At 40.3% G+C, this 21,751-nt stretch overlaps 1 protein-coding gene across 1 annotated transcript in view; it reads right to left on the bottom strand.

Moving 5' to 3' along the window:
- Window positions 1-21,025, bottom strand: part of Pgant1 (Polypeptide N-Acetylgalactosaminyltransferase 1) — a 33,017-nt gene extending 11,992 nt beyond the window's left edge. The window contains exon 1 of the mRNA XM_067778005.1: window positions 19,139-21,025. Coding sequence (XP_067634106.1) covers window positions 19,139-19,878 — 740 coding nt within the window. The 5' untranslated portion in view covers window positions 19,879-21,025. The remainder of the gene's footprint in view (window positions 1-19,138) is intronic.
- Between the last annotated feature and the right edge of the window lie 726 nt (window positions 21,026-21,751).

The raw sequence follows: 21,751 nt of genomic DNA, 5'->3' as shown, positions 1-21,751 counted from the left end.
ACCAGGGTGACCCAGAACATCTTCTGTCGGGTACCGCTAATTTATTTATATATATAATACCACGAACAGTACTCCTGCCAAGATTCCAAGGGCTTTTGATTTCGCCCTGCAAGACTTTTTCATTTTCTTCTACTTAATATGGGAGGTGTCACACCCATTTTACAAAGTTTTTTCTAAAGTTATATTTTGCGTCAAAAAACCAATCCAATTACCATGTTTCATCCCTTTTTTAATATTTGGTATAGAATTATGGAATTTTTTTCATTTTTCGTAATTTTCGATATCGAAAAAGTGGGCGTGTTCAGATAAGTACGTGAATTAAGTTTAGTTAAGATATATCGATTTTTGCTCAAGTTATCGTGTTAACGGCCGAGCGAAAGGACAGACGGTCGACTGTGTATAAAAACTGGGCGTGGCTTCAACCGATTTCGCCCATTTTCACAGAAAATAGTTATCGTCATAGAATCTATGTCGCTACCAAATTTCACAAGGATTGGTAAATTTTTGTTCGACTTATGGCATTAAAAGTATTCTAGACGAATTAAATGAAAAAGGGCGGAGTTACGCCCATTTTGAAATTTTCTTTTATCTTTGTATTTTGCTGCACCACATGATTACTGGAGTCGAATGTTGACATAATTTACTTTTATACTGTAAAGATATTAAATTTTTTGTTAACATTTGATTTAAAAAAAAAAAATTTAAAAGTGGGCGTGTTCGTCATCCGATTTCGCTAATTTTTATTTAGCATACATATAGTAATAGGCGTAACGTGCCTACCAAATTTCATCATGATATCTTCAACGATTGCCAAATTACAGCTTGCAAAACTTTTATATTACCTTCTTTTAAAAGTGGGCGGTGCCACGCCCATTGTCCAAAATTTTTCTAATTTTCTATTTTGCGTCATAAGGTCAACGCACCTACCATCTTCATCGCTTTATCCGTCTTTGGTAATGAATTATCGCACTTTTTCGGTTTTTCGAAATTTTCGATATCGAAAAAGTTGGCGTGGTTGTAGTCCGATTTCGTTAATTTTAAATAGCGATCTGAGATGAGCACCCAGGAACCTACATACCAAATTTCATTAAGATGCCTCAAAATTTACTCAAGTTATCGTGTTTACAGACAGACGGACGGACGGACGGACGGACATGGCTAAATGAATTTCTTTTTTCACCCACATCATTTTGATATATAGAAGTCTATATCTATCTCGATTAGTTTATGCCGTTACGGATTACCGTTATGCGAACAAAGTTAATATACTCTGTGAGCTCTGCTCAGCTGAGTATAAAAAGGATGCATGATTCGATATGATATTGCTATAGGGATACCTGAGAACTCAAATATTTTCACCTAGGACAATTTTTTGACCCGGACTTTTTCGACTCCGAAAAAAAATTATTATTATTTTCCGTCCCTGGTTTTATTTCCACTAGCTTACAAAAAAACGCCGCTATAGTTATATATGTACAGGCATTGTATTTCGTTGGATATATCATGTCATAATCATTGAATTAACATGAACAAAGTAAATATGAAATACAAATATTTTATTATTTGTTTTGTATAGAAAGAAATCAAAAGACGAGAATTCAGCTGTTCCAATAATATTTGCTGCTGTCTTAAGATATGCACGCGTGTTTGATCTGCTTATCTAAACAAGGGGTTCTCGAACTTTTAAGAGCGTCGAACATTCGTTTTAGACAATGCGACATCAAATTAATAAAGTCACGGAAATGTTAACGTGATTGCCAACTTTTGTTAAACAAATAGATTAACCAACATACGTTGCCTGGCCGAAAATTGACTAGCTACGTATGTGATTTGGCTGCACTGTATGCCATTCTGCACATTCCACCTGTAGACCTGCTGGCAAAGAACATAACGTTAACAACTGCAACGAGGCTCAGAGCCTCGGGCAACTTGAGCGCAGACCACACGGCCATTTTAGTATAGCGTCATCAATAATAAGACGAGCAGACTTCCTGATACCGTAGCTGCGCTCGAAGGGGCTATCTTAGAGCCACAATAGAGATGGATGGTTGGCGCAAGGGTGTCCAAAGGGCGGACGAGGCGATAAACATGCACGCCGATGGTTCCAAAGTAGTGGAAGGAGTAAGGTCCGCGGTATATTGTTCTATTCTGGAAATAAACATATCCTACAAGCTGTCAGATCGCTGCAGCGTTTTTCAGGTGACAGTAGTAGCAGTAACCAAAGCAGTAGAAACATTGGAAGAAAATAGCTTATAATGCAGCCGCGTCAACTTTCATATTATCAGCCAAGCAGCAATTAAGACAAAAACCTCGCATAGCACAGCATCTAAAAGTGTGTTAGGAGTGTAAGCAATCCCTGAAAAGAATCAGGATAGGCAGAAGCATACATCTATTTTGCGTCCCAGGGCATATGGGAATAGATGGGAATGAAAAATAAAGTTACTCCTGGTCACGTGCAATAGTGTCAATGGAACTAACGTCAATTGACATTAATGCATTTTTGAAAGGAATTAATGTCAATGACACTAATTCGAAATCCGAAAGAGAACTAATGCCAATTGACTTAAGTACGCTTTGGGGCTATTTGACGCCGCCCACGCAAAAAGGAGCTGGGAGTAATAAGACTATGACTTGCGTTTTGGTTGTTAGTCCAAATCTGCCGGCGCTTTTTTCTACACTGAAGGAAATGGTGCTAGTAAAATCAACAAATCCGTTCTGTTGTTCTTGACTTAACGAAGATTCGGTGAAATTGATCGAATTATGGTTAATTCGACCGAGTTCTTTGTCAAGCGAACAAATTAGTTTAGTCATTTCAACAGAAGAGAAATTGTCGCTCTTAAGTTAACAAAATTCTGTAAAATTGACAGATTCCTAATCAATCTAACTGATTTTTTTGTTAACACAACTGATCTCACTGGTCATTTCAACAGCGATCAACAGTCAAGACATGAGCAAATTTCAAAGAGAATTTTACGCTCACTGCGCTCTCTACTTTGTACTTATGTATGCTGTGTACTGTATGTATGCACATATTTACGTATGTATATGGCGGCCGCCGTGGTGTGATGGTAGCGTGCTCCGCCTACCACACCGAAGACCCTGGGTTCACAGCCCGGGCAAAGCAACATAAAAATTTTAGAAATAAGGTATTTCAATTAGAAGAAGCGGGGTCGCCCCTCGGCACTGTTCGGCAAGCACTCCGAGTGTATTTCTGCCATGAAAAGATCTCAGTGAAAACTCATCTGCCTTGCAAATGCCGCAACATAAGTACTTTCGTACAAAGCTGTCGCAACAACTTTTTTTGTTAATTTGACTACTAAAACGCTCAATTACGAATCAACGATTTGTGCGCGGTTGATTCGACATCTTGTTGCGATGGATAAAAATTTACAGAAATTTCGGTTGAATTGACCCGTATTTCGGTTGATTTTACCAGTCTTTTTCTTTCAGTGTAATTTTTAGAATTTATTCAAAAAATATTCTAATATCGTATCTTAATATGAATAGAAAATTTGTAATTAAAAACCGCGCATTTTTTATTCCAAATTTTCGCCTGCAGCGCTTTTTTTATTTTCATAATTAATGTTAAATAGAATTTTAAATCTTATTGTAATAGACACCAAATATTTGGAATTAAAATATGTGCGACTTTTATTCTAAAGATCGCTAGTGGTGTCTATAAAAGTTTTGACATTAAGTCGCTTTTGCAAAAAGAACTTATGTCATTGACGTTGATTCCAGCGTGATTCTGACGTTAATTCTCTTTAGGAAATGGAATTATCGTCATTGACGTTAATTCTCTGACAAGACACTGCTTTCCTGTGTCAAATGCCTCTTAATTAGGCTTGCTCAGTGATAGCAGGTGTAGGAAGTCCAGGTTGGAGGAGGAAATGATCACCTTTTTTGGTCGTTTTAGAAAGTTCCCCAGAAAGGTTGCGAACAGGACGAAGTTATTTTATAACATAGATCCTGGTCCACTTCTTATTACCCTCTCTCTCATCCTCTTCTACTCTATCCTCCATTTTCCTTTATCTTCATTCCACTCACGACTCCCCTCGGTCTCAAACTTCAATTTCCACTCCCATTCTTGCTTCCTTCTCCACTTCGACTCCCACACCACAAGTCCCACTCTTGAGTCCAGTGCCCTTTCAAACTCTTACTTCTTCAGCAAAAACAAGCCGAAGTTCCTCATATATAGAATCTCTAAACCAAATATTGCGCTGATATAGCGAATTTAAAATGTTTCTGATTGTGGGCGTTGCACCTCCTATTTTTCTGAGATTCAATACAGATCGTTAAGTGTATATACGTACACCCAAACATCAATACTTAGTTCAAATTTTGAACTTCAAAACCGACTCAGATTTTTCTTAAAATGAAAATTTATATTTTATAAAATACTTTGGAAAACATTGAGATAATGCGGCATCAGGCGCTGGATTTTTTCTCATACCAATTATATGAAAGAAAAGAGTAGATTTGATAACTCACCCTTGGGGTACCCAGGGCCAAGACGGACAATTGAGACTGAAGGGGTTGCCGCGCAATTTATAGCTTCTCCCACCCAATTGTCAACCTCATCTACTTGTGGCGAGTCCTGTTAATTTAACAGACGAAGGGGCGAGTCAGGTGGCCTAAAAGGTTTCACGTGGTCATATTAAATCGTTCCCGCTTTGGTCGGACTACAACCGTAATGATACTGTTTTTTGGAACGTACGGGATCATTATCCAGCAAGGGGCCATAAACATTAATGAGAAGAAAAAGAAGGGTAGACAAGACGGCAGCTGTTTCGATTATATCTAGTAAATCTCTTGAAAGCCTTTTCTCTGGGAAGTGGAATTCGACCCGTACTGCTGCGATGATTAATCTGTTGACAAATAGACGCGACCAAAGCCACTTGTTGTTGTTGTACTACTTTTTTTCCCCTATTGCATTTTCTGCATATATGTATTTGTAATTTCTTTCAGGACATACAGATATTAGAAACTGCTTAAGGGTGTAGACCCGCCCAATTTATTAAAAATATTGCAAATCCTTTAAAGTACTCAGTAATAACGTAAACCTATTGTGATAATTTCATCAAAAAACGTACATGAAAGCATACAGTGGCTCCAAATTAAAGCTGACGTTTAAGCCTTCCTAAGGTGCTCGTCTCATACTCTGTAATTTCAACCTTTGCACCTTTCCATCAATTCATTACTGCTGTTGGTTGTGTAACCGATAAAAACTCCCCAAAGGTTTATGGAAGTATTATGGATGTGCTCAGCCTTTCACGGAAATTAATCTGCTCTGGTATTGGCACTTTCTGGTACCAACCAGAATCCCACGTAAACGATTTTTTTACATCTCAAACCTTTTGTATTTTTCTTCTGATGCGGTTGATTTTTTTTTTTTTGTTAAGCCTAATACATAGCATTTCAAAGATCTTCAGCCCGTTTGTTGTCCTCATCTACGTGAGCTGAACCCTTTTACAAAAACGAATGTATTCTACACATATTAAACTGAAGAGGATCTGACGGGCCCAAGCTCAATAAGTAAGTAAATTTTTTTGTATGGAAAAAAAACTGAAACACCCTTCAGAAAATATTGACAAAAGCCAATTTTTTTTTATTTTTAGCGACCTCTAACTTGTACTATGTTGGACTAAAATCGATTGCATAATCAAACAAATTCAGAGAACTCCAAATAAAAAGTTCGAAATTTTCATACAATTTTTTCAAAAGCGTTTTTCAGATTGGTTTGTATAGTTTTAGTTTTTTCGATATTTTAGAAAATAACAAAAGAACTTATTAACGAAATTCGAAAAAATTACCATTACCACCATCAGCATCGATAAGACCCCCCAGCGGGTTAAGGGGCTTAGAGTATATCCGCGGTAGGTATGCCTGTCATAAGAGGCGACTAAAATACCAAATTGATTCAAGGGGTTGTGTAGCGCAACCCTCTCAAGGGGTTGCCAGCGAACTCCTGATGAATCTTGGGGGTGGGAGGGCTGGATGGCCTAGAAGGTTTCATGTGGTCATACCAAATCGTCCAGAGATGGTCGGGCTAGTACCTTTATGGTGCTTGGTACCGGAGCGTACCGGATCTGTATCCGGCAAAGGATGATCAACATCGATAACATTCACCATGGTCTTCGCTACAACAACAATAACAACAGCAACGATAAGAGTTTTTAAACGCTTTGATGCTCGAGGAGAGCGCTGAGTAAATCATCAATCATTCAACACTTCGCTTTTCTATGGAACCCTTGAGTTCCGCGTATCTTACTTTGTGAAACTCTGATCTAAAGAAGCGACTGTTTGTGCGTGCAATGACGTTTGGCTTTATTTATCTGCTGCGCCGCGTATTCTAATTTAAACAAAAAAAAAAAAAACGTATAACAAATAAAAGTATAACAAACAAAGAAGTGTTAGAACACCTGGCAGCAACAAGTTTAAGTTAGAAAGTCAAGCTTAGTTGCTTGTAACCATAAGTCTATTGATACATATAAAAAAAGTTGTTTACAAAACTAGTAATTCGTGGTTAAATGTTGAAATCAAAGTTAAAGAGCTCAGCTCTGTAAATGCTTCTCGAATTTGAATTTGAACATCTTAGAAATTACTATTTGATGGGGATGCATTCGACTATGATTAACAGCATTGTGTAAATATAGCGTCATATGTACATAAATATGCAAGAGCTGAACAAAGAGGTGTGATCAATAGTTAGCTAAGCTTTATAATAAATGCAGTAGGCATCAGAATTCCGAATCCTATCAAATTCATAGATAGACTCATCAAGAAACTTTCCTTGCTATTTGAATTATATTGCAAATAAGTAGCTCATCGATGATTGGGCAATGCGAGACGACGCTGCCATAACTGATGTTCTGCTATGTACGAATAAAAAGCCTGAGGGCGAAGATATCGCCGCCAGCTGGAAATATTGACGAAACAGTGTGCTAAGTAAATGGCCACCAGAAAGTTTTAAGTACAGATCAAATCTGCATTTTATTCCTGCCTTCTTCGAATAGTCAGCTTTTTTTATGCAATTTTTTCCATATTTTCCAACATATCATCGGCTTATATTCAATATCTTCCATCCGCAATTTTGACGAGAATGATTTTTAGATGGTGAAATTATCTTTAAATCACCTTTTATATATGACAGTAATGTCAGTTTTAAAACTTAACTTAAATGATATTGTGGCGAATGTTGACATCACTATGCTGTTAGTAAATAATCGCAACAACGAAACACAGCAAGCAGCGACACCTATGTACTGGGCAACGAAGAGATATCTCACATACACACATATAGTAATAAGCCGAAGTAGTTACTCACACATACAAACGCATATAGCTAGTAGAAAAGCATGAACTACAAATATACATGTATATAGCTGCTAACCAAGCATGATATACAACTGTTCGCGAAATTACTAGACCTTAGGATAATGGGTGAAAGAGAAAACCGAGAGTATAAAAGCAGCGCAAGCTGAGGAATCAGTTTCAGTTTTATTTAAACACGCATTAGTTGTGACGTACATATTGAAGTATAATTGTACTACTCCCAAAGTAGACTAAATAAAGACCATATGGCAATACTGAATATGGGAGTTATTTATTCAAACGTTATTTTATTTAGTTATTTATTTATTACAACTCTAAGAGCCTAGTTCAAAAAAAAGCGATACGAACGTTAGCAGAAGGTGCAAAATAATCGGAATTCTCCAAGATTCGTAACAATATTATTTCTCATTTTGAAGATGTCTCTATCAACAAAAAATTTGTTTCAAAAGCAAAACCCTCTATCAGCATATCCTTTCATACCCTGCTTTACTCGAGCATAGAAACCTATAGCTTTAATCGCAAAACGTTGGGTTGCAATGGCGTAATAGGTTCGGATAGACATATTTCAATATTATCAGTCTCGAAAAATATTTTGATTGCGCCAGGTCTGTCTGTCCGTCCGTGCGCTGTTGACGTTATTGATAATACCTACCTTGAGAATCAACATCAAGTTCGAAGGCCTTTCCCATTATTACAAGGCATCATTCTCAAAACATGGTTCGACATAAACGCTACTCTAAAAAAAATTAATATTGTTCTTGCTCTACAATAACCTTTATCCACAAACTAAACTAAGCTGAATTTAGAATAAAAAACTGGTTTGAATACACAACGGAATGTTTTATCATCCACTGTGGTACTTCATATATAATTAGCAATTTGCAATATAGCTGCCAAAACCGTTTTTTTGCTCTCCTGAAAAACTGGGTCTTCGTGGTTAGAGGGTAGCCGACGATATATATTTTTGTTTTCTATTTGAAAATATACACTCATAATGCTATTCCGCGAGGTGCTATAAAGTATGATTTTTAGTCATTTGGCGACAACCATAAAATAAGTAAACATTTCTGGTAGCAAATATCATTTCTGTCCTCTCGTTAACATTGGAAGAGCTATCATAAGAAATCCTGCACTTATCTGAAATCAAGACCCCAAAGTGGCAACTGTTTCATAGTCCGGTAGAGAACTTTCAATTTTGGAGACTAAGTAGAAAAAAGTTGCTATTAGCTGACTGAGCAGCGATGCATTCATCCGTGTTGGTCAGTCACATTTACAGCTAGCGGGGCTATCACTGAAACTATCAGAGTTAGTTAACGTGAATCCAAAGAAAGGTGACTTAGCGATGGGAGCCCCGGAGTATGTACTAAAAGGTAGATATTTTGAAATTTTTATGGCACCCCTTTGTATTTCACACCAACACGGAAATAGCAACGACAATTTTTTAGCTATACCAGCCATTTTCAAAAACGTTTTCGAAAAAAAATTTGTGAAGCTTTAGGTTTCTCAAAATTCAGATTGATTTTTAACAATTTTTTTCCGAAGGGTATTTTACATTGTCCTCCATATAAAAAATAAAGCTATGTGCCCTTCGTTTGAAAGAAGGTATTAAACACGATTCAAAGAAAAATGCGAATTTGGAGAGACCTATGACTTGTACTTTGTTCGACTTAAATTGATTAAATTCTGAAAACTTCAACCAAAAAAATCTAAATCTTAACAAAATTATCTCGAATTTTCGATTTTTGAAAACGGTTTTGAGAATGGTTTGCATGGTTAGGTTAGGTTGAACTCGCCGGTCCATGAGGACCTCACATAGACTGAATAAGTCCGTAGTGTTACCAGAAGTTTGTTTTAACGACCAAACTGAAAACCCCTATCAAAAACCAGGACCTATGTTATAAAATAACTCCCACCTCTTAGCAAATACTAGAAGCTTCCTAGGATTTAAGCCACTTGCTGCTTCTAGATCTAACAGCTGTATCACTCCTAATAGCTTGAGTCTTAGCCTGGCAAGCGCAGAGCAAGAGCACAGAACGTGCTCGATCGTTTCCTCCTCCAGCCCGCACTTCCTACATCTGCCAAACCTAATTTAAAGGCATGTGACGCCAGAAGGCAGTGTCCAGTGAGAATACCCGTCATGAGTCTACAGTCCTCTCTTTTTAATCATAGAAGCAACTTTGTTGTTGTTGTTGTTGTTGTAACGATAAGGTTGCTCCCCGAAGGCTTTGGGGAGTGTTATCGATGTAATGGTCCTTTGCCGGATACAGATCCGGTACGCTCTGGTACCACAGCACCATTAAGGTGCCAGCCCGACCATCTCGGTAACGATTTATGTGGCCACATTAAACCTTCAGGCCATCCCCTCCCTCCCCACCTTCAAGTTCCATGAGGAGCTTGGGGTCGCCAGGGCCTCGTCTGTTAGTGAAACAGGATTCGCCGCGGATAGGCGAGGTTGACAATTGGGTTTGGAGAAGCTATATATTGCGTGGCAACCTGAAGGGTTGCGCTACACAGCCCCTTGAATCTGGTATTTTAGTCGCCTCTTACGACAGGCATACCTACCGCGGGAATATTCTGACTCCCTAACCCGCTGGGGTAAGCAACTTTGTTAATCTAAGGTTGTAGGACCTGCACATAATCTTCGACACTTTACAGCCCGGCGCTTGAACCCACGCCTTTCCTGCTTCGTCGATCATGTGCACCTCTCGCCTTCGCTTAATTTCGCCCAGTCTAATTGGGACGGCTACGGAGCAAGCTTAAATGGATGCGCCGTTTTTATATAGTTCATCCGCTTTTTCATTCCCATCTATTCCCATATGCCCTGGGACCCAATATAGATGTATGCTTCTAACTGTTCCGATTCTCTCCAGGGACTGCTTACACTCTAACACGCATTTAGACGATGTGCTAGGCAAGATTATTGCCTTAATTGCTGCTTCACTGTCAATATAAAAGTTAAGCCGACTGCAGCTTGGGCTATTTTCTTCCAGGGTTTCTACTGCTTTGGTTACGGCTACTATTTCCGCTTGGAAAACGCTACAGTAATCCGGCAGCCTATAGGATCATATTATTTCCGGATCAGCACAATATACCGCAGACCCTACTCCTTCCACTACTTTGGAACCATCTGTGTACACATGTATCGCCTCGTCCGCCATTTGAGCACCCTTGCGCCAACCGTCCACCTCTAGTGTAGCCTTAAGATTGCCCTCGGAGTGCATATAGGGAATCAGGTAGTCTGTTCGTCATGTGATTGATGACGCTATACTACTATGACCGTATGGTCGGCGCTCAAGCTGCCCCGAGGCCCGAGACTGGTTGCAGTTGTTAACGCTATGTTCTTTGCTACTAGGTCTACAGGTGGCCATTATGCCAAGACCGTCTTATCCGCTTTGACTTTTAACCCGACATTTGATGCCCAGGTATGAATATCCCGAAGCGCCCGATCCATCAAAGAGCTAATCGTTAGAAGGCACTTTCCACTTACGACAATTGCAACGTCATCCGCGTAAGCCGTAAGTTTTACGGGTCCCTCATCAAATCGCCTGAACAGTTGATTGATGACCAGCGTCCACAGCAGAGGTGATGTTGTTGTTGTTGTCCCCGAAGGCTTTGGGGAGTGTTATCGATGTGATGGTCCTTTGCCGGATACAGATCCGGTACGCTCCGGTACCATAGCACCATTAAGGTGCTAGCCAGACCATCTCGGGAACGATTTATGTGGCCACATTGAACCTTCGTGCCATTCCCTCCCTCCCCACCCCCAAGTTCCGTGAGGAGCTTGGGGTCGCCAGAGCCTCGTCTGTTAGTGAAACAGGATTCGCCGCGGATAGGTGAGGTTGACAATTGGGTTTGGAGAAGCTATATATTGCGCTGGCAACCTGAAGGGTTGCGCTACACAGCCCCTTCAATCTGGTATTTTAGTGGCCTCTTACGACAGGCATACCTATCGCGGGTATATTCTGATCCCCTAACCCGCTGGGGGAGCAGAGGTGATAGCACCCCTCTCTGCGGCGTTCCCCTGTCCACTGATTTCGTGGCCTCGTACAATCCCCATTGTGATGTTATCTTCCTGCAATTTAATATGCAGCCGATCCATCTGGTTAAGGCTGGATGTACTTTAATGTAATTAAGACCATCCATAATCGCCCATTTAGAAACATTATTGAAAGCCCCGGCAATGTCTAAGAAGACTCCTAAAGGATATTCCTTATATTGCAGGGCTTTCTCTACGCTTATTACCACCCTATGCAATGCGGTGTCTACCGACTTGCATTTGGTGTACGAATGTTGTGTTGTGGAGAGCAGCTTTTCATCCACGCTGGACTTTATGTACACATCTATCAGCCTCTCAAAGGTTTTGAGCAGAAATGATGTTAAGCTAATGGGTTTATAATCTTTGGGATACACGTGACCGATCTTACCTACCTTTGGTTTGCATAGTTTCAGAAATTTTGTAAATATTTCCACTGCAATTGTCGTTAAATTTTCTAGAATTTTTGCATTTTTTCGAATATTTTTGGTGAATAATTTGCATAATTTCAGTTAGAAAATTCATATGAGTTTTTTCGTAACTTTGACGAATCTCCATAATGAATTTTTTATATCTTCCTCAAATATTTGCAGAGATAAAGTGAAATTAAGTTTTTGCTAATAGGAGGCGTTTTTTAAACCATCCTTGAACCATAAATAAGGAAGCAAGAAAAATACCAAAATCGGTCAAACCGGTTTTAAGTTTTAGCTAGTCTAACGCACAGCAATTCATCACATGTGACCTGGAATCATCAAACTACCCTATTGTGCGAAAATACCGTTTTTCACTTTTTAAGTGTTTTTTATATAAAATTAAACGCTCTTTCCAATGGAACAAGCCGCAGCTTTCTATCTTTCTTAGTTTTAATCTTTCACAAATCGCATTTAAAGTACAAGGTTACCATGGAAGCATGTAAACACCTTCCTCTTTTAAACGCGTTTTTATCGAAAACTTGTTTTCGCACAATAGGGTCGTTTGATGCTTCCAGGTCGCATATATAGAATTGCTGTTTGACCCATTTGTGTATATAAATGTTGTCTTTTACGTCCGCATATTCGAATTAACTGGACAGTTAGGTTATTCGAATAAAAATTAAATTTGTATGAGCCTAAAAGAAAAATGTTTAAATCTGAAAAAATTTTAAAGTTCTGCATCTGGTTTGAGGCGGGTAAATAGTAGAAGTTAGTTGTTGTTGTTGTAGCGATAAGGACACTCTCCGAAGGGTTTGTGGGTGGATGCAGATCCGGTACGTTCCGGTAACAAGCACCATTAAGGTATTAGCCCGACCATCTCGGGAACGATTTATTATGACCAGCGGGTTAGGGGATCAGAATATACCCGCGGTAGGTATGCCTGTCGTAAGAGGCGACTAAAATACCAGATTCGAGGGGCTGTGTAGCGCAACCCTTCAGGTTGCCAGCGCAATATATAGCTTCTCCAAACCCAATTGTCAACCTCACCTATCCGCGGCGAATCCTGATTCACTAACAGACGAGGCTCTGGCGACGCCAAGCTCCTCATGGCGAGGGAGGGAATGGCCTGAAGGTTTAATGTGGCCACATAAATCGTTCCCGAGATGGTCGGGCCAGCACCTTAATGGTGCTATGGTACCGGATCGTACCGGATCTGTATCTGGCAAAGGACCATCACATCGATAACACTCCCCAAAGCCTTCGGGGAGCAACCTTATCGCTACAACAACAACAACAACCACATGAAACCTTGTAGGTCATCCCACACTCCCACCTCGGACACCCATCAGAAAATTGGGGTCGCCAGAGCCTCGGCTGCTAAAGAAACAGGATTCGCTACGGGTAGATGAGACTGACAATTGGGTTGAAGAAGCAACCCCTTAAAGGGCTATCGCTACACAAGCCCTTGAATCAATAATTTAGTCGCCTCTTACGACAGGCATAACTGCCGCGGGTATTTTCTTAGGCCCCCTAATCCGCTGGGGGTAAAGAGTTTAGTAGTTTGTTTTTGCATTAAAACTACCTCCAAATCAAAATTCCCAATTATAACTTAGCACATCTATTTATCCAACCACCCTTGTAAGTCGCACCTTTGGTTTTCTTAGCGACAAATAATGACATTGAGGTCTAAGCATAAAGCTTATTGACCCCTATGAAGCTGAGTCTATGTTATCTTCTTTTTGTTTAGATTTTGCAGAGACCAAAATAGATATTGAAGAAGATACATTAGCTATGAAGCCACATATCAACGCGAATGTGCTGCTCTATGTAGGTTTTTCAAAGTAGCAAAAAGTACGTAAACGTGAAAGATGAGCATCAAATCACAGTTAAAAGCTTAAAGCGGATGCTGCAATTGCAGGTTTTTATTACGTAATTGACTTTTGTGTTTTTTGCTGTTTAACAAATACTTAATTGTTGCTTACTTCGCTATTTCTTTCATGTTTTTATTTTTTTTTCTGTAAATGTAAGCGAGAAATATCTTTTTAATTGCCGTTTAACGCCAGCTAGACCCAATGAACTTAAAACCCGATATTTACTACCATTGCAGATTTCATTGCAATGTAAGTAGTATGAAAAGTATGTTGGTATAACTTTGTAACTATAAATGTTTTCTGCAATAAGTAGTACTAAATAAATAGTTTAGGTATACGTTGTTATAGCGATATATGTAGATAGATAGATAGACAGATGTTGTGAGGTTACGCATTGCGACCTATTGGTCTATTGTGCCCTCAATTCTCTTTACAACACTTCATCCAAGCCGAGTTCTCTGAGGAAATCCAGAATGGTTCCCGGCTTCAGAGAGTGTATGCGACTATTTTCTAGTTTGGATGATCCTAGGATTCTAAGTCTTCGTCTCGCGACTGCCTCACATTCCTTCAGGATGTGTTCTGCAGACTCATCTTCGACATCACAGAATCGACAGAGGCTACTAGCTGATATGCCCAATTTATGCATATGGCTCTTTAGCCTACAGTGACCTGTGAGTATACCTGTTACAATCCTAAGGCTACTTTTTGGGAGGTTAATTATAGCCTTATATCGCTTCGAGTTGTACCCTCCTATTAGTGCCTTTGCCTGCCGAAGTCCTGGACTTTCGCGCCAGTGTTGTTCTCTGAGGCACGCCTCCTTTTGTATAAAGTCCTCCCTTATTGTATGTGACCCTATTGGCCCCATAGGCTCGGGTCCTATTGGCTTTCCGGCCGCTGCCAACTTGGCAAGCTCGTCCGCTCGCTCGTTACCATCCACTCCTCTGTGTCCAGGTACCCATGCCAGACGGATGGTGTTATTGACTCCTAGATTGTTTAACCTCTCCACGCACTCAAGGACTGTTGATGATTTAATCTCAACCGAAGATAATGCCTTGAGTGCAGCCTGACTGTCGCTGAGTATAGCGATTTTCTCGTTGGTATATCCCCGCTGTAAATTTATCTCTGCACACCGGCTTATGGCGACAACTTCGGCCTGGAAGATGCTCGGATATTTTCCGAGTGGTAGAGATATTTTGGTTCGGGTCCCCGGTGTCTTCGAGCCATCGGTGTTGTTGTTGTAGCGATTAGGTTACTCCCCGAAGGCTTTGGGGAGTTTTATCGATGTGATGGTCCTTTGCCGGATACAGATCCGATACGCTCCGGTAACACAGCACCATTAAGGTGCTGGCCCGAACATCTCGGGAACGATTTATATGGCCACATTAAACCTTCAGGCCATCCCTCCCTCCCCACCCCCAAGTTCCATGAGGAGCTTGGGGTCGCCAGAGCTTCGTCTGTTAGTGAAACGGGATTCGCCGCTCGAAGGTGAGGTTGAAAATTGGGTTGGAGAAGCTATATATTGCGCTACACAACCCCTTGAATCCCGTGGGACACCTCCAAAGCTTCGTGAGCGATTTTTGTACGGTCACCATGGTTGTTCTTGATGCCCACGCAACTGCTCCGTACACTATGATAGGTCTCACTATCATAGTGTACATCCATCTTAGGATATTTGGGCTGCATCCCCAGGATCTTCCTGCAATACGTCTGCACACCATTATTGCTCTTGTGGCCTTTGATATGGTGTTGTCGACGTGTTTCTTCTATAACAGCTTAGAGTCAAACGTAACTCCCAAGTATTTCACCTCAGACGTGTACTCCATCTGTACTCCATCCATTGTGATTTGCCTAATCCCTTCCAGTTTCCTTTTCCTGGTGAAGGGCACAATGGATGTCTTGTTAGGGTTGATGCTTAGCCCTACCTCAGTACACCATTCTTTCGTTAACCTCAATGCCCTTTGCATTAAGTCGCAAAGGGTGCTCTCAAATTTGCCCCTTACAATGATAACAATATCATCCGCGTACCCCTGACATCGGATTCCGTTGTCTGAGAGCCTCTGTAGAAGTTCATCTACTACCAGGCTCCACAGCAGGGGTGACAGGACGCCCCCTTGTGGACATCCTTTCGTAGTTTTAATCTCTACTGTACCGTCCCCACTTGAGGTTTCGGCAATCCTCGTACGCAATAAGGCGTTTATCCACATACGGATTGGACGCTGTATCTCTCTTCTCTCGAGTACCCGATTCACACTTTCGTGTGTCGTGTTGTCGAAAGCCCCCTCTATGTCCAAAAATGCGCATAGAGTTATCTCCCCGCACTTGAACGCACTTTGGATTTCTGTGGACAGCTGATACAGTGCAGTTTCTGTCGACCTGCCTGTTCTGTATGCATGCTGATCTTTATGTATAGGCACTCTATCGAGAGCCTTTGATCTAATCTCATGGTCTACAATCTTCTCCATTGCTTTGAGAGCAAAGGATGTCAGGCTTATAGGCCTAAAGAACTTAGGACTGGAGTAGTCCTTTTTAACCACCTTAGGTATAAAGACCACTTTTGCTCTTCTCCACACCGTCGGGATGTATGCCAGTGCGAGGCTATCCCTCATAATCCTGACCAGGTGTGGGCTCAATTCCTCGCCCTGCTGCAGAAAGGCTGGATATATACCATCCACTCCCGGAGATTTGTAGCTCTGGAAAGACTTTACTGCCCACTTAACTGTGCCATCGTTGAAGAGTTCTTTAGCGAGGTTCCAATCTGTGGGTGTTGGTCTCCCGTCTCGTGCCTCCTCCGTTGAGGTATCCGAGGATGCGTCCGGGAAATGAGCTGCAAGCAGGTCACGTGCTCTTTCCTCCTCAGTCCTTGAGTAGGTTCCATCAGGGAGCTTAATTGATAATCGTGTCTCCCTTTGGTCCTTGGCTAGGGCTTTGTGGAGCCTTGCCGCCTCTGGAACCTCCGAAATACCCTCGCAAATTTCCTGAAGCTCTTTCTTTTAGCTTTTCTAATCTCTTTGTTATGTGCTGTTAGATTCGCTGTGTATTGCTCCCAATTTCCCGTGCGCCTCGCTTGGTTGAAGAGTTTGCGCACGGTTTTCCTCATTTCCGAGAGTTTCCTCGACCACCAGGGGGTTTTATTTCCTGGGCCTTTGGATTCTCGACAGCTAGAGTTAAACGCTTCAATAATGACACGGTTGAAGTTATTAACTCTTGTCTCTAATTCCATATAACTTGTTCCTCTGTTCCTACTATCTATAATAGAAAGATTTCCTGTATTATGTTCCTGAACATGTCCCAGTTTGTGTTCCTGGGATTTCGCCTTGGTGGTCCTTCTATGGGTATAGCCCCGATGATATGTAAGTAAGTTAACAAACTAGATTCTACCAAAAGCTTCAGTTCCAGTTGGATTTTTTTTTTTTCAGCGATAAGAAAGTTCTTCGCCAAGCCGCTTTTCAGGAAGCAAACTCCCAGAGAGATATTTGCCGACATCTCTAAAGGGGCTTCAATTTCATTCAGTTTCAGTTTGTTTTTTAATTATAGAAAGAATATAGTTTAAAACAAATAAATAAATGGGGTAAGCTTCAGTTACGAACAACAGTTACAACTACGTGTTTCATTCAAAGTTGTAAAGGTGTTTGCACTGTTCAGCAACAATTACGAAACGATTATTGAATGATATTTGATTAAAATAATTGCCTCTCAAATATACTCGTACAAATTCATCTAACGCAATTTTTCATGCTACCGTCTGTTAGGTTTCCCCAGCGGGTTAGGGGGTTAGAATATACCCGAGGTAGGTATGTCTGTCGTAAGAGGCGACTAAAATACCAGATTCAAGGGGCTGTGTAGCGCAACCTTTTCAGGTTGCCAGCGCAATATATAGCTTCTCCAAACGCAATGGTCAACCTCACCTATACGTGGGAAATCCTGTTCCATTAACAGCTGAGGCTCTGGCGACCCCGAACTCCTCATGGATCTAGGAGGTGGGAGGGCGGGATGGCATAGGTTGTTGTTGGCCACATGTGACGGGATGGCATAGGTCACATGTGGTCATAACAAATCGTTCCCGAGTAGGTCGGGCTTGGTACCGGAACGTACCGGATCTGCATCCGGCTAAGGACCATCAACTCGATAACACTCCCCAAGGCTTTCGGGGAGTGTCCTTATCGCTACAACAACAACAACAAAAAGGTACCCACAAGTTTTCGCGTGACGTTCGGATAGTGATCTACACTTTCATGCTAATGCAGCCGCAATTGGATCTAAGGTATTGAATTATAACTAAATTCTCAATTCTGAAGCATAAAAAGGTTCCCAGGCTCATCCACAATCGTACGGTAAAGTCTTATGTCCGCTAGACACCCTTCTTTGAATACAACACCCAAATCTTGCACTTGGAAAGCAGACACCTATGGGAAACACGCCTCACTTTGGCTCTACTTCAGACTGGATATGATAATGGATTATACTCTTACTTATCCAGAATCAACCACGATATATCCATAAATTTATGTCCTACATGTAATATGTCTCAACAAGACACCAAGCATATGTTCAATTGCAATATGTGTCAATGCCTCTAACACCAATGTTTCTATAGACCAAACGAGTTCAAACTTCTAGTTTCCTTTGTTTTCCAGTGTAAGTACAAGTGCTCTCAACTTTCACCCACAATATCCAACTGCTGTTGGCTACCCGCTCTAGAAGCACTTGACTACGTCTATGCTAAACAAATTGAAACAGGTACCATTAAATGTAGAGCATGCACATTGTATATGTACGCTTCATTGGTTTCATTTACTACCTCAGAACAAAGAGCTTGAATCAATATGGCATGAGGCGCACTTCTGACTGTTGTAGCTATGCATAAGTATACATATATAGATACATACATTAGTGCATATAAACTCAAAAAATGCGTAAAGCATATAAACAAAAAAATGTATAATTAACAACAATAAGAACTCTATACAGCTAACAACGGGTTTTTTTTTTTTTGGATTGCGACTACAAAATCATTGCAATCAGACCCCACATGCCCGTGTTATTCGTATCGGATACCGAAGCATACTTAATTCTGAATCATAAAGCGTTGTTTTCCCACATCTTCTCACTTTCCTTGAACAAAGTTATTTGACAACAATTTCGCTGATAACATTCTAAGGTCGACAAGGTCTTGAACGGTATATATAAGTGATCATGTCTACTTAGTTGCTAGAATGGTAATTCTATACGACAGCATAACACTGCTAATACGTGTGCAAAAATATCGAGAGAGGTATCTGAGCCAGCACCAAAAGGCATTAGTAGCGAAGAGTACGGCATCCTGCAAATGACTTTAACATACGTGACACTATCCTAAATCATCGGAAATATTTTAGCCATTTGAATGATAGTCATTCAATGCCTTATCCAAAGTGGGACAAACAATCGACACTCGATATCCAATGATGGTTATGTATTTAATAAATATGTAAATTAATCTTACTTACCGATTCTTCAAGCGCAGTATTTGCACCTTTCCATTTGATATACGCGTACTTATATAATAATCCAACTTTCCCTGCAATTCCTCATTTGTGCTACCATCATCAACCAATATGATCTCCTTCAAGGCCTTCTCATTGCATGTATTCAAAGTACTGTGCACTGTACGCACCAACACCGAATAAGGCTCATTGTAGAATATTACAATAACACTAGCGCTTGGTAATGTGGACGTATCGAATGTTTGTTTCAAACATGCCGGATGGCGCGAATCAGCCAATGTACGATTATAAGATAAACGCTCACTAAGCTCGTCATTCAACGATATTTTTTTAATAATTTCTTCACCTCGTTGTGCTGCTTCACCAGTTAAATGAGCAGCCGTACCAAGTATACCCAATTTAGGATCCTGTTTTTGTAAATCCTTAACAATACTCTCCTCATAACGTGAATTTGGTGATTGCTTAGGTTTCTCTAGCACATCATTATCTTCAGGACGTGGTGCAAGTACATGATGTCTTGGATTCAGACGTATATTACGCTCAGCTTGATATTCTTGGGGTAGTATGACTTCGTTGTTTTCTTGTTTCTCTAGGTTGTTAGCTTTTAGGTGTGCATGTTCATGTTTTTGTGTTTCTCTTACAGTATCCTCCACTTGCAGCACTTTAATATAAAGTATAAAGCAGAATAACACTAAGGCGAAAATTATTATTTTGCCATAGAACGAACGAAAGGAACGTAACATTTTCTTGTTGTTGGAGTATTTGTAAATGAGTATGTACAAGGGGTTAGCTGGATGCAATATGGGCGAGGTAGATACTGCAATTCTGTTTAGTAGTGGGCGCTATTTCAGTTCGGCTTCGTTTATATTTGAACACAAAGGAATGTGGCTTAAGTAAATTGCATGTCTTTATCAATGGGGTACGCGTTACCACCATGCACTAGTAATTTGACGCTCACAGTGAGTGTTGAGAAAGTAATTGACAGCATCTATGTGTCGGCGTCCACTGCTGCGTATTGCGGCTATCAAAATTCCAACTTTCGCCTTGATTTCTTGTTTTTTTTTTTCGTATACTTGACCAATCGAAATGGAATTTTATGCTAATTTTTTTTCTTGCACATTAGCTTTTTGGCTTGTTCGTTTAGCTGGAGCGTGGCCTATAGTTGGTCTTCTTGCTTTTTTTATGGCACAATTTATTGTAGCTTTTTGTGTTTGGTAAAATCCAGTTTTGACAATACCACAATATTTGCATTTTCCGTAATGCGTTATCATATAACGACCGTCTGCCTGATGTGACTAAAACCGTACTAACACAACTCTAGACAGACTAGAGTGTTTAGAGTCTGCTGGCTTACTACAGTCATCACACGGATTCACCGTCGGCGCGACCCGTCACTATTAACATGATGGCATACAAATATGTGAACTTCTTGCTTTTTTTGTTTATATCTGTTAAGACGAACTGTTCAAGACGCTCCAGCTAATACAACTCTTATAGAGAAAATACTCTTTCAAGTCAATGCTACACCAGAGCTTTTTGTTAATTCTAGTTTCAGTCCTCTCTTTTTATGTGTTGATTCTACCGCATCTCATTTTAGCTCACATTCTTCTTGTTGCTACCATTTACGCTGAGTTTTCCATACCAAAATTGTTTAGTTTTTCTTGACCAGCAAACTGCTTGTGGCTCAATCATTTACCTCACTTCCTACAAAGCTGAAAATCTTCATCGGTGTGTACTTTATATAGTACCTTTTTTGTTAACATTTTAAAGAATTTTTCACTTAGTTATGCCAATAAAAGATCGTTTTTTTCATCTACCGGCTGTTGGAAGCAAACATTTTTACTCGAGCAGCTGCTGATTTGTTTTTTTTTTGCACCCTCAATTGTTGAATGTTCGTTGCACATGTATTTGTTGTTATTGTTTTTGACGTTTATTTGCCATTTCTCTTTGCTATGTAATTTCGTATTTTTTCGCTTGTTTATTGCTGATTATTCCGTAGTCAGTGCTACCGCATGATGCAATTACATTATGGTGCTGCCGGTTCGATGAAAAATTATAAAGGTACTGCATTTCGGACTAAATTTATGTAGGGATGCTCCCATGCCCAAAGAAGATCCTCTTTGCCATGACATATGCCGTGTTTTTTTTAAACGCGTATACGTTTCGATTGCGCGTGAAAAAAACCCTATCCTTGCTTAGATAATGCTTACGAGACCCATCTAGCGGCAGTGGTTAAATAACTAGCTACAGAACAGGGTGTACTTGAACTTGGAGGCACAAACCTCTGGTGGCCATAATGTGTAACATAGCTGAATCAGTTGCGATGAATAGTGGACACGCATAGAATACATAGAATTAGTGTAGAGGGTGAAACATAGACATATATTACATCTGAGTATAATGTGTATTGAAATTTAGGCCCGGTTTAACAGTGGTTGGTTAAGCTAAGCTTAAACTAAGCATGCTTAAGCCATCATCCGATGGCAAAGATCCTGAGCCAGATAAATAATTTTGCATGTAAATACAACAACAACGATTTGAGCCAGATAAATCCAGATAGAAGTCTGGTTCAAATTGAGCCAGATAATTTGTTAATTACTTCTTTTTAGTTTGGCA

This window comes from Eurosta solidaginis, chromosome 3 (genome assembly GCF_040869045.1).
Source record: "Eurosta solidaginis isolate ZX-2024a chromosome 3, ASM4086904v1, whole genome shotgun sequence".
NCBI classification, from domain to species: Eukaryota; Metazoa; Arthropoda; class Insecta; order Diptera; family Tephritidae; genus Eurosta; species Eurosta solidaginis.
Note: the sequence above shows the minus strand (reverse complement) of the source record. Positions and strands in the feature narration are given on the sequence as shown.